The following is a 14,182-nucleotide window of genomic DNA, read 5'->3' as shown; positions in this document are numbered from 1 at the left end:
CACAATCTGGGCTAATGCCCTAAGCACTAAATCTGAATCTTTAAATCAGATGCAGGTTTCAATGAGAGTTTTGAAAATTAGCCTGCTCGTACAGGTACCTAAATAGGATTCATTTTCATTCTTGCCAGTCTTCTTAAGAAAAAAGGCATAGAAAAAACCACTGCTCTAGAAGAAGCCCTACAGAACAAGGAGCAAAGCTGCTCATGGTACGAAAAGAACTTGCTTTTGTTCTCAAAACAAGCAATCTGAGCTAATTTTAAAGGGGACAAAAAATTTCAATTGAAAAAAACCTAACAGCAGGTTCCAGAAGGCATAATAAAAAGAATGAATGCACCCAGGATGTGCCATGAGGCCTTAGACCATGGCCCATCTGGACTGTGTTCTGCCTCTGGCATTTGCCACCACCTGCTATGCTACAGAGCCAGAACCATCCGTGAGAAGGCAGGAAGGAACAGATGGTCAAGAGCACTGGCGTCTGTCACATCAGAAACCCAGGCCACCCTGTTGTTAGGCACTTCAATGTTTTCATAGTCAAGAGCTCCAGAGCACTACCCGCTTTTCATGAGCCAGGAAGAGCAAGACCCAAGGACACAGAGGAATCTCTATCACAGAGACTCTTAAAGGAGTTTGCTTAATATTCCATGCCCATGTCTGGCCCAATACACAGTCCTACTGCACTTATTACTCACACTGCTAATGCAGAAGGCACTATATTTTGTTCTGGGTAAACTGATCTGAAAAGCGAAAGGTGCCTCCGATACAGAAAAAACTCTGATATTTCCATATCAGTCTCTTCATAATCACCTCTCCTTCACTCACACTCACATGTGCACAAAGCCAGAGGTGGGAAAGCTTGTATGGCTTAAAGAACAAAGAAGTCGGCAGAGTAAAGAGATTCCATTTCTTACCCCACAGCAGAACGGTCTCCCTCTAAACAGGTCTTTACAGTTACTGCTAAGATACCGTGCGCTGTTTATGCTGGTGCCTACAGTAGCTGGTTTCAGCTGGTTCCTACCTCTAAAACAGCACAACCCAGAGACTTGGTTTATTGCTTGTGGTTCACAGCACTGGGATCTTAACAGGCAACCATCAAAATTCACTGCAGGCTTCCACTTTTATCGCCATATGAAAAAGCAACAACCCATAGTTAAAGTCAGAATTGTCATCCCACAAGATGAAAGAGAAATCACATTTTACTGCCCATCCAAACACAGGGACACGTAATGCAGCAGCGATGTGCACACAACTGGGAGGGAAAAAAATCCTCTGCTGGGATCTCTGAGGAATGCTTCCAAGCTGGGGTGACTGTGGATAGCCCCAAGGAAATGAGGTTATAAAAGCAGTTCCCAAGAAAACATGCTTATCTGTGGAAGAACAGAAGCAAGATCAGGTCTGTCACCAGACAGAGCAGCTTTTCCTCTTGGCTAGAGGGGAAGAAAAGTTACCAAGCCCCTGCTATAACAAAAGACTCTGAAAACCACCAGGGTTGAAACAACAAAAGTCACACAATTATCACAGGTGCTGAGCACCGCTCTGCTCTCTCTAGCTCACTGTTTCTCAGTGCACGGCAACCCCCTTCCAGTCCTCATATTCATTCCCATGGCCACATCAACTCCAGCTTCACAGTGTTGAGTTTCACTGCAGGGTCACCTGAGCCCCTCATTACAACCCTGAGGCCAGTAATGAGGCAGAGAGACGGCTGTATTAATGTCCATATCGGGTATCTCTCAGAAAGAAAAGCAGCAAACCCATTAAACTTTAAACAGAAAACTTCCACTAACTGCCTCACAACCTGGCTGGTGCTGCTCCTGTGTCTTCTTTTAATCACTCTCAAAGGACTCACTCCTAGGCAAAGTGCTACACTCTGCCGCCTGCCCCCCCATGATGCGGATGGGTGCAGACCAGCTGCCACCCATGCCAAGTCAGAAGCAAAGCTAATGCATGTGGTTTAGGGTTTGGTTTACTTGTGGGGGGAGGGGGAAATAGGTTGCTTTCTCTCTGTTGGCCTTAGTCTTCAAAATGACAACAGCAGAGCCCAGCTTTCCACCGCACCCCCAAGCCCCCTTTGAGATGAAGTTAATTTATGGCTTATGGAAGCGAGTAAACAACATTGAAACTGGAATAGCAGAGACAGGTCACGTGCAAGCTCTATGCACGCAACCAGCCAATGCAGCTTCATCTTCATCTGGGGATCCCAGTTCCCAGCTCCACATAGCTCTGCCAATGCACCACACAGCTGCATGCCCAACACTATGACAGTCCCGGACATACACCTAGATCTGTCAAGATGCCTCTAGCCTGGCCTGCAGCACTGCCTCCTTTTCCAGGGATCTGGCCTCCTATACAGCTCTGCCAGCGTTCTTCACTCCTAACCCCATCCTCCTGCTCTTCCAGTCCCCTCCCACCCTCCCCCAGCCGCATCCTCTGCTATTTCAGAGCTAGGACCATGCACAGCTCTGCTAACCCACATAGGCATTTCTATCTTCCTGGTACCTCTTCATCCTGTCCGTTCTGACCTGCTGTCCCTGCCGTTATTCCAAGCCTGGATCCTTTTTTAAGCAGATACCATCACAAGGCCAAACTGCATGTTGAGGATTAAAGACTGGGATGAGAACACAAGCCCGTTTTTATTTATTTGAATGGCAGCTTCTGGAGGTGACAAGACAGCATGTTACCACACTGCATTACCCAGCCTAAGCAGAAGCTGTCTCTGATGAGAGCTTTTCTTTTAACGGTGGGGATTTAAAAACCTGACAAACAAGACAAATCGGTTTTGTGGCGTGATTTTGCCAAACTCCAGACAATGCTAGTGCCATCTGTTTGACCAGGCTTGGGAGCCAAACTATTTAACATGTTTTGAATAAAAATAACCATCCAGCATGTCACTGTTTTTGAGAATGTGTGCAGGTAACCTTCAAGATAAACTATGAGAATTGGGGGTGGGGGGGCAGCCCCTCCCATCAGGTACTCACAAACTGCCTCCTGAGCTTGGTTTTGACGCGATCAGCCTTCGTCTCCGACTGGTGGAGAGAGTAGCTGAGGGAGCTCAGGTGGTTGTCCATAGACAGGCTTTTCCTCATGTAGAAAGAGCGCGTCCGGAAGTGGCTGAACGGGGCCTCGTCCATGGCAGTGCAGAGCTGGGGCCGGGGAACGGAATCCCCAGGAGGCTCCACACAATCGTCTTCCAGCTGCCAGGCCTCCCCTGTAGGAAGGGAGACAGAAATCCAGCATTAGAAGGGGGCAGGAAACTGGAAGGCGTGAAGCTCAGTTCCCTTCACAGCTAGTTCTCCTTCTTCCTCACGAAAGTGCTGTAAAAGACAGCAAGATTTGAGGGCAAGGTTAGAGCACAGATGGGGCACTCATTGGGTTGGGATGGAACGTCAGGACCACGGCTGATCCAGTGGGATGCTTTAAGAGTAAGACAAAGTTAGTAATCATTCTAAATACACCCAACCTTATGGACTTCGGGTGAAATCCAGCCCAGTACGGAAGAGCCCAGTACGGAGGAGCTCTCTGCTTATGTCCCGCTCAGGTTAAGGGCCTTGCCTTGGCGCTCCGCATAGGGTGAATCTCCCCTATGTCGTTTGTTGCTGCACGTCAGGTGACCAGCTCCCCATAAATCAGAAGCGTTCCATGTACGGTGCTTTGGAGGATGCCGCTCACTTTCAGCCACCAAGGAACCAGATCAAAAACAAACAAAAAAAGCCACTGCCAAATCAGAGATGGAAAAAACAGGTCATTCTACCCACCCCACAGGCAGTGAAGGACGGTTCCCTGCAGCATGTTTACTAGGGCTTTGTGCACTGTATTCTCTAACAAAAGGAGCGGAGGTATGGCCTTGTACTTAAAGCACTAGACTGGGACTTGAGAGACCTGGTTCTGACTGTGACACCTTGGGCAAATCACTCAGCCTCTGTATGCCTCAGATAATACTGTATAAGAGAGACAAGGTGGGTGACATAAAAGCTTCTACTGGACCAACTTCTGTTGGTGAGAGAGAAGTTTTTGAGCCAAGATACTCCAACCATCAAAGCAAGACAGCAAGGTGGAACAGATTGTTTAGCATAAGTAGTTAGCACATATTGTAAGGGACAATTCAAGGTCTGTCAACACCTCTGCAGTCCATAGCCCAAAAAGAGGGGGTTAGTGGGTTACAGATTGTTGTAATAAGCCAGAAATCCAGTGTCTTTCAGTCCATGATTTTTAGTGTCTAGCACAGTAATGAATTTAACTGCTTAAAATTAAACAATGTGTTCCACCTTGCATTTTGCCGTGATGCTGGGAGCACATTTCCCAGACCTGAATAAGAGCTTGGTATGGCTGGAATGCTTGTGAAAGATGGGACATGGTATAAAAAAAAAAAAAAAAGAGCCTCCCATAGAGGAAAACAAATTTGGAAAACAGAGTAGATACTTTTTAATAGGCTTGTCTATTTCAGTGCAACAAAAAAGGAAGTAACAAAACATGCTGTTAAATGCCTTTATAATATCACCGTTCTGTTACGCTGTAAGCAGTTTGGCTATTGCATGTATTTTCTTGACAAATTTGTCTTTTTACATTTGGCAAACTGTGATTTTTCTATGCTTCCCATCCCCCCTGTTTTTCCCAACCCAAGCCATAATCATTTACCTCTTAATAATTAAAAAATAAAACTTTCTCAATTCCAATAAAAATGAAGTTGTCAATTATTAGGCATTAAATATAAACAGGAGTTTTTTAGAATTCATCTCCATCAGAAATTCTCTCCTTCTGTTAGTCAACCCTATTGCTAAGATCATTCTCGTATTCCCCCTTTTGGAGACTCCAAAGCCTTAGACCAACAGTGCTCTTGAGCTTATAAAGGTCAGGCATAAGAGCAAATTGCTTACAATTCTACCAGAAGATGAAACCCTGAGGTGAAAACGAGCCACAAAACAGCAACAAACTGTTTACACAGGTTTTTCTCCACTTGGCCTTTGCTGCATGCCCTGTGTAAGGGACAGCAGGCAGCTGTATGTCTCAGAGCAGCCTTGGGATAGAGTTTTATATGAAGCTAGCAGCATGAGAGAGAGGATATACTGTCTAAAATCCATTGCTGCCCAAACTATGTCCAGCTATTCTGGCGTCTACTGTAACAACCAAGCCTGTTCCCTAAGCCCCTAGTCTTGTTTAAAGCAGAAAGACAGCGCTCACTGTGCAGAGTCCTCCCACTGAATTAGAGCACACAACCAGAAACTCAACCTCAAAGAAAGGATGTTTGTGGGGGGAGGGGAGGTTAAAATATTAATAATGAAACAAGCTGAAGAGCAATACATTCCAATTTTTACCCCCATTTTAAATTTAATAAGCTACTGCTGCTCCTCTCCAAATGTCAACTCATACAACACAGGCACTTCTGTTTGAAAGCTGTGATTATTCAATGCATAAACACATCAATCCAAGCCCAGATTTCAGACTGCCACTGTATGATAATATTGTTCTGGGAGAGAAGCAGGAAATGGCATGACAAAACAACCAAGCTTAGGATGCAAAAAAGAAAAGCCTCCTTTTTTAAGGCAGACCCCAACAATTTCAACTTACCACCCGAGCCATGCACAGAAAGGAGAGCTAGCCTGGGTCTCCTTGCATGGCTACCTGTCCTTTTCAAACACATATGGGGAGGCCAGGCGAGCGGTATGACAAGTGGCACACTGCTGTCAGGCACACTCCGCATTCCTCTCCACACCTCCGCTAATGAATCACTCATCACCTGCAGCTCCCTTTTAGCCAAGTTCTGTGCCCCTAAAGTAAGCTTGCAGCACACCCTGCTATTCAATTCCTTTGCCCCCAATGCAGCTCTGCCCTGACTGCTGGTGCCTGCTGCTTCAGAGTACTTCAATTTAAAGTGATTGAATCTGGTTACCTACAACCTTTGCTAATTTCAGGGAATCTAACTGTGCTGTAAAGACGAAACGGGATGATTGCAAAAACTGGGGAGCCAAGATCCACTGAAATTTGTCTATTTTGGAGAAACTCCTCTGCTCTCATGTTCCAAAGAGCAGGGAAATGGGATTAAATGACATGGATTTACTGAGCCTGATTTTGGGTTAATTTACACCAGTTTTACATAGTTTTTTCTCCACTTGGCCTTTGCTGCATGCCCTGTGTGAGGGAAAGCAGGCAGCTGCATGTCCTAGAGCAGCCTTGGGATGGATTTGCGACTTCCCTCCCTATTCCCCTCATTCTCCTGGGGGAAGTGATCTGTGTCACCTTTTTACTGAGTAAAGATTATTTCCCACCTAGCCAAGGTTCCACCACCCAGAGGCACGTACACCAGGCATACAGCCCCTCCTCTCACCCTACCCTTCAGCCAAGATGTGGACACACAGAGATTGGGTGGGGAAGGTCTTACTCTGCTGTCCCCATTGAGCTCAATCATGTGGAGGGCAGGAGAGGCTGATGGCCCCAAGTATGATCCCATCTGAGACTCTAGGTCGGAAGCGGGCAAATTATGGCCCACGGGCCACATCTAGCCTGTGGGACCGTCCTGCCCGGCCCTCGACCTCCCGGCTGGGGAGGCTAGTCCCCAGCCGCTCCGCTGCTGTTCCCCCTCCCCCGCAGCCTCAGCTCACTGTGCCGCCCATGCTGTGGCCCGTCGCTCCTGCCAGGCAGCACGGTGGCGTGGCTGGCTCTGGCCAGGCAGCAGGGCTGCGAGCTCCTGCTGCTCTGAGCGGCATGGTAAGGGGGCAGGGGGCATTGGATAGGCGTGGGAGTCCCGGGAGGCCTGTCAGGGGGTGGGGAGGGTTGAATAGAGGGTAGGGTCCCGGGAGGGAGCAGTCAGGGGACAAGGAGCAGGGGGGGTTGGATGGGTTGCCAGTTCTGAGGGGGGCAGTCAGGGGGCAGGAAGTGGGAGGGGGCAGGGGCCAGGCTGTTTGGGGAGGCACAGCCTTCCCTACCTGGCCCTCCATACAATTCTGTAACCCTGATGAGGCCCTCAGGTCAAAACTTTTGCCCACCCCTGCTCTAGGTACACGCTAGAGCGGCTAGCCCCTCCCACCACTCACCCCACCACAGCTGCACTTTTATTTATAGTTTGTACAGTTACTGTGCTGGAAACAATGCTTCCAGCTCCAATGTAGACAGACCCTGAGGCACCAAAGTACATGGACAGGTTCTTAATAGAGCTCAGCACAATGTGAGCCTAGTGTGGAATGTGGGGAGGCAGGGAAAGAGCTAACAAATGGCTACAGCCCCCTCCCAATGTAAGGCGGGGGAACTGTAGAGCTTGGAAGCATAAATCCCTCTTGATCTGGGACAGAGGGACTTCGCGGGGGGTTAGACATACAACATGGAAACAGATGTTTCTGCTGCAGGACAGAGCTGACAGGTTTAGGGACAGTCCCCTCCCATGGCAGAACCAAGGAAAGACAAGACCAAAATCAATTTCCCTCCAAAGACACAGAGACAAGAATTAAGGACAAGGAAGCCATGGTAGGCCCAAGAGAAAGGAGACTCATTCCCCAGAGACAGGCAGGCTACTGGGAGTGTGAAATCTCACAGAGTGCTACAGAATGTGATGTCAGGGGTATAATCTTTTGGACTAAGCTGGAGTTACCATGACCCCCTGTTCTAACAGCAACTTTTTGCCGTGTCTGCATCCTGCTATATTCCAGTCCTCATGGCCATGAGGAATTTCCCAGCTAGCCCAATAGCTGGGGGGAGCACACAGTTCCATCAAGGGTTCCAAAGATAGTCAGGAGGAGTGCATCCAGTGCCTGTCACAGCTCTCTCTCACTCCCCTAGACAATGCCTCATTGGATGAAACTTTACAAATTAATGGAAAGGAAATTGAACAAAACTGGATCCCTACAAAGCCCAACGCTGGCTCGGCAGGAAAGTCACCTGCCACCCAGACCACATTAAAACAGGAAGTTGCTTTTCAACAACAGGAAGGCTCGCTTGCCATTTCTCTGCATTGAGACAATTCTGCAGATCTGTCTGGCCTGCAGTCTTGGTTTAACTTGTTCACTTTTTGGTGGAACCAGATGCCCTACTCCATTTTCCCTCCTTGAGGCTGCAGGGCACTAACAGTCTCCAGCCAAGACTGTCCAAGACCTCCCATGGAGCCAGACATCACTCTCACAGAGATCTCAGCATGTCCTGGGCACATCCCCTCCTTCAGCCCAGGCGCTCGCTCCAAAAGCTGGAATCACTGGCAGTTTGAGAGTGAAGGGCTGAGGAATACACTGGCTGGCCAAAGAAGGATGGAGCATCCTATTGGATTAGGAAGTGATACTGTCCTGCCATCTCTCTGGGAGATTCTTCCCAGCCAATATGAACTAGGGGCTTCCTGACAAACCAACCCACCAGACTGATTTTTTGCATGCTGCGAGACACTTCTGGTGCTTGCTTCAGCACGCCAGTTATCTGGGGGGAAGTCTTTTCTAGGTGACTTCAAACTGATTGGGCTGATAACACAAGCCATACAAAATGGTCTAAATCATTAAAGCTGGTGGTGTTAGGCAGAGAGTCGGAGCTCTTGAGCTCTGTTCCCATTTCTGGTGATAATGCAGTGCAATCTTGGACAGGCCACTTAAAGCTCTTGATGTGTCAATTTGCCCATATATAAAAAGATAATGATACTAGCCTACCTACAGGAGTGCTTTACTGTGAGGTTCAGTTCAATGCATTAAAGTTTACAGAGCACTCTGATATCAGTGGATAAAAGGAGCTCTAAGGGCTAATTAGTAACGGTTAACTTTGCCAAATAGCAGTTCAGGCTGGAGTTGGCTCCAGATTAGCGTACCAAGAATCCAGTCACCACAAAGGGAAGTTTATGTCTCTCTATTTTTTTTTCCCCAATCCATCACTATTGTACCTTTCTGGGCTCAATGGCTTAATTAGCCATTTCCCACTGGGTGCCATGAAGGCAAAAAAGCAATCTGACCAGAATACTACAGCTCTCAATACATTGACTAAAGGGATTTGCTATAGAATCTCTCTGTTCTATTTTATATGAAGTATGAAAGCCCATGCCATCACCAGAGGAACTGAGCACCTTCCAACAGTTCATAGAGTGACCTGACTAATCTCTGTCCTATACGGTTCGTTCTCTCTTATCCCTTCCTTAGGGTGGCAATTCCTTGTGAGATGGAGTGTTTGTTTTGGTAGGGTTTGGTTTTGGGTTGTTTTTTTAATGTCCCTGCTGCTCTGTGTTTATGTCAGTGAAGGCAGGTGGAAGAAGTGCACCTGGCAGTTTGAGAAGAAGGTGGTGAGGTTTGTGATGGTCGTTCATGCCTGAGTTTGTTCCATGGCCTCAGATGGAGCTTTCGTGGAAGCCAAGCAGCTTTATTTTGTGTAGAAAGTTCCACGGGACCTGAGGTGAAGCTGTCAGCCACAGTCCTCACCCTGGAGTTTTAGAGGATCTTTTACATAAATGGTCTTTGAAGATAAAAATCTCTCTTGTGCACAAATGACTCCTGCTAGATGCTTCACTGCCCAACAAAAAGACTGTTTATCCAGCTAAACCACAAGAAGTCTGTGCGTGTGAACGAATGCCAGTTGGTGACTGATGAAGTCCTGAGGACTGGAAGGGCATAGAAAAATACTCTCAATTCCAGTCTGTTTTTAGTTACTTTATTTTCCACTGAGGGGCACTGACCTCATGAGGATCATTTCCCCATCATCAACCCTTAGCTGAGGAGAGGGCAGCCTATACCCTCTCCCAGGTTTTCATCCAGGCACCACCATCCCAGAGAGAATGTACAGATTTGAGGGCCTCAAAGGAAGACGCGGGTGCTCATGACAGAAGTCAGTATGGGAGGACAGCCTAAACATGGACATTGATATCATGAGCCGTTGAGCCCCAGTTCCTGTATACTCAGGAGAACCAGTCCAAGGGAACGGTGCCATTTATGAGCTTCTGTTTGCACACAACAATCTAGGGAATTAGCAATGCCAGTGAGAGAGAAACAGAGTTCAGAGCATAAAAACTGAACCAGGGCTTGAGGAAAGATTCCATTGTCAGTTTTCAGAGGTCTGGCAGTGGGGATTATACATTTTAGAAATTAAGCATGCTGTAGGAGGGAACAGTTTTCTCTGGGTTGCATTTAGTGCTGTACTGGCAACACTGGAAAAGCGAAGGCCCTGTCTACAATGAAGTTTTTATCAAATTCTCCCACCACTGTTGTTGTCCCTGTGCAAATCCACCAGCATTAGCAATGGTGGGAGCACTAATATACCCTAACTATCACTAAGCCTGCAGGGTCTGAGCAGGGTTAGACAACACAGTGGCCACCGCATTTTAGGGCTTCCACAGCTGCTAGCAGGTGGAGCTGCAGCAGGATTAGCTCAATGGTGGAAGAATGTGACAAAATTCTCAGGATAGACAAAGGCCAAGGTGCATTCCAAACCTGGCAGAGTTTGCAACAGCAAATTCTGTAGTGCCATCTCAGCCGAGGATTGATGGGAGAGGCTTGTTTCTCTGCCAAGGCTGCTGCTGAAGACGCTAATTAGTTCCAGCCACAGTGATGTTTGTTATGATGTAGACATTTAGTCCACTATGAATGGGACTGACATCACATTTCATTTTGCAAGGCCAAAGACTCATCAGATGGTGGTGACTTTTGCTTTGGTCCCTTCTGACCCAGGCTGTAGCTGATACAGTGACCCAGAGGCAAAAGGCTCTGTATGCCCATTACCAAGTCACTGAGCCTCTCATTTGGTTTTCAGACTTTTCAGTGCATTTCTACCACCAACATGCTAAGGGGAGGGGAATTTGTCTGAATAGGTTGAAAGGAACACTAAGGAATGGACAAAGCAACAAGGGTGACTATGATTTTAGTGCAATAAAACCCATGGTGGCTGGTTTCTTAAAAAGGCTTATTTGGAGGGATTTTGGGAAGAATGTTTGTTAGGATTTTAAAAGCCTCCTCAAGACAAACATGCAAAACACAAGAAATGCAGATCCACCAAAATTTACTGAAACTCACCAGCAGAGGGCACTGTGCACCCTTTCTGATAGTCTGAGGCAGAGTGGTTCTTGTACTGCTTTTGCTCCGGCATCTCCTCCCTGTACAATTTTGAATCCAAGAGAGGAACCCTGCTGAGAACAGGGGACTGAGGAATGCTGGGAAGGGTCCTTGACTTTCCCAGGAGAGGCCTCTGCAGTTTTCTATCCAGCGATCTAACAAACAAAAACAAAATCCACATGTATGGACTTTTCAGCACGCGAGTGGAGCAACATCACATCTCAGTCGGATACTCCAGTGCAACCATTAGTGCCACTGGAGCTGACAATCACCAGGTGCGTTTGTTCCCCCCCATTCAGCTCCGCAACCCAAGGACATCACTAATATCTTAGCCAACTATCTTCCCCTTCCTCTCCCTATCAGTGGGTTTTAATTAAAGGCTATAACTTGGGATGTAAATCACAATTAACGTTAAGGAAAACAGTGGCTATAAATTCTAGCACATACCACCACCACACACACTCCAATTTACAAGATAATCAAAACTAACCAAATACATAAACACAGGGTTTGGGATTAGAGATGTGTGAACTGGTTTGGGGCAAAGGACTCACCCAAAACCAGCTTCTGAAGTCTCAGAGAGACCCCAAAAAATTTTGGAGGCTGAAAAAATTGGGGAGGAGAGATGGGAACACATTGTTTGTTTTAACCATCTCCCCCCACATCTCTACATTTCCTTATTTCATCCAATAGCAAACATCTCACAGGATAGTGTTCTTGCAGTGTTCCTAGCCCAATCAATACCAAGACACTGCAGAAATCTCACTGAAAGACTCTAGACCCAACCCTTCCCCCCCATCCCCACCCCAAAAAAACTATAGAAGTTTGGATGGATTTCAGATGAGCATCCACATTTGTACATTCTTACTCAGTCAAAAGCTCCAGACCCACAGAGGTTTGCCCATCACCACTATATACATTTTTTTTTCCTTTTTGCAAATGCGACTGCAGTCCCCAATTTGTGCTGGCATTAGATGTAATTTATGGGCAAACACCACCACCATGGCCAGAGGGGAGCTGCAAAATGCTAAATTAATATCCCGCAGAATTTAATGTATCAGGCACTGGGAGCAGAGTACCAGATATAGGTAGCTCTGAGCCTGGTCTGGAGTCAAGAGAAATCTTTCCATTGACTTCTGTGGGCTTTGAATCAGCCCCTAGTGTACAAGTCTTTTCCCAGAGAGGCCAGAGTGCAAATGTGGCTTAGGAGAGAAGTGAAATTAATTCAATCTGCATGTAGTTCACAGTGCGTGTTTGTTTGTTTTACAAAACTACCACTGGCAACTTTGCAATGGAGATGCCGCTAGATGCGGAGCACAGCTGAGGTGCACAGACAGAGCTGTAGTTTTGTACAGCAGCAGCCTGCCTGTTCTAAACAGCATCTTTGACACTTTGCTCACCTTCACACTGGAAACGTAACACATTCAAAAAGTCAGAACGTTAATTCTACGTTTTCTTTCGTGAAAGACCTCTCTCTGTAACACACTTTGCCGGTACAAAAGATTTGCAGATTACATACTGCTCTGCTAAATGAAGAGGTTCTGTCCTGGTATTTTAGATTTTAAAACATTCAATATAGTTTTGCATTTACATCTCAGTACTTTTAAATGCACCATTTTGTGGCTTGGGATTCAACCACAGAGAGATGTTAGTGTTTGAGATGCTCACAGCTAGGTGTGCCCGTAACACCACCAGGAGATGAAATGTACTTTGGGTGAAGGAGAGAGAATTCTCACCCTGGAGGAGCAATTTTTCATGTGCCCAGTTGAGGGCAATGAGTTATACAGAAGGAAATGATGAACAAAGGTTATATTCAGCAACTAGGGATTTATTTTTGTTTTAAATCTGAACAAAATTAAATTCCGAGGAATACCCTGCTTTGTGGACTCACCATCCCCCATACAGCTCTGCCAGCCTTACTAATAACTGTCAATTAACACCGCTTGGTACCAGGAAATCACAGCTATGCAAGACAGGCTAGGATGCTGAGGGTTATCAGCCATGCCACATCCATTAGTGCAGACGGCTAATAAGGGTGCAAAGTGCAAGTAGAGAAGCCAGAGTCAACTCTATTACAGCCTACAAATAGCTGCTGTTTGGCTTTTTGGTTGAGGGAAGAGTGTACAATCAAGGTTTGACAAGTGTGGAAAAATCCTTCTGCCTGCAGGTGGGGAATTAGCCAGGAGCCCAATGACAACAGCATCAATTCCAGCCACTGAACAGCTGAACATGTGTAAGATGCAGCACACAGGAAGCCATTGCAGGGCTGAAGAACGGACCACAAGCTACGAAGGGGAGCGGAAGTAGCTTACGAGCCCTCTAGCACTATATGGTGAGAACCCCGCCGAGCGGAGAGGAGGGAGGACGACATCTGAGCCACCTCCCCGCAGCAACAATTCCATTTCATTCTCCCAGGCCAGTGTTTCACCGCCTCCCTCCCCCCTACACACAGCCAAATTCCATGGCCTTTCTGTTTAGGATCGGGGAGTATAGAACGGTAACGACACGGATGTAGACAAAAAGCTCTCTAGAATCGCAGTTACAGGGCTGTCAGGGGCGCTGCATAACATGCAATGCTTCTGTCACAGCATTCCACCAAGGCAATCTCCTGAATCCCATCCTGTCACCCCTCAAGAACTAAACACTGGTCCTACCCTGAAAAACATCTATCTAACAAAGGCCACCAGATCTGCTCCCTGTATGTACTCAGAGTCAGGGCAAAACAAGTCATACCTCAGGCTAACGCTACAGTGAACACAAGCCCTTAATCAAAAGAAAGAAACTCTGTCCATAGAGGACAACTGACATGTGTGCCCTGCACTGAATCCAGCAAGGGCAGAATGCATCACCAATAATGCACACGAGCAGGGAAGGATGCAGCTGGAGCCCTCAATTCCAAGGTGAGTTTGTAGGATTTAGGGTGTGCCTACTACACTGCAATCGAGAAGTGTGACTGCAGTGCATTGCTACAGTGTACTCCTAGCTAGACCAACGCTAGTTTGGCATGTCTATGTATGCTACAATCATACCTCACAGCTGCTGTGTAGACACACTGCATTTTAGGCAAACCGGGCCAGATGGTCAGCTGGTGTAATTTTGTGCATGCAAGTCAAAAGAACTCTTCTAAATTTACATATGTGGCGGATCTGGTTCACAATCCTTTTACTTGTAAGGAAATCTGACCTGGAAGGTGA

At 46.9% G+C, this 14,182-nt stretch overlaps 1 protein-coding gene across 2 annotated transcripts in view; it reads right to left on the bottom strand.

Annotated features, from left to right (window-relative positions):
• The window catches only part of LOC119862993 (ankyrin repeat and fibronectin type-III domain-containing protein 1-like), a 617,559-nt gene that overhangs the window by 400,986 nt on the left and 202,391 nt on the right, over positions 1 to 14,182 (bottom strand). For both annotated transcript variants that reach the window (XM_043493659.1, XM_038420625.2), the window contains 2 exons: positions 10,950 to 11,143; positions 2,973 to 3,202 (listed from right to left, as the gene is read on the bottom strand). In XM_043493659.1, the coding sequence (XP_043349594.1) occupies positions 2,973 to 3,202; positions 10,950 to 11,143 (424 nt within the window). The remainder of the gene's footprint in view (positions 1 to 2,972; positions 3,203 to 10,949; positions 11,144 to 14,182) is intronic.

Source organism: Dermochelys coriacea, chromosome 10 (genome assembly GCF_009764565.3).
Source record: "Dermochelys coriacea isolate rDerCor1 chromosome 10, rDerCor1.pri.v4, whole genome shotgun sequence".
NCBI classification, from domain to species: domain Eukaryota; kingdom Metazoa; phylum Chordata; order Testudines; family Dermochelyidae; genus Dermochelys; species Dermochelys coriacea.
This window is presented reverse-complemented; position numbering and strand designations above follow the sequence as displayed.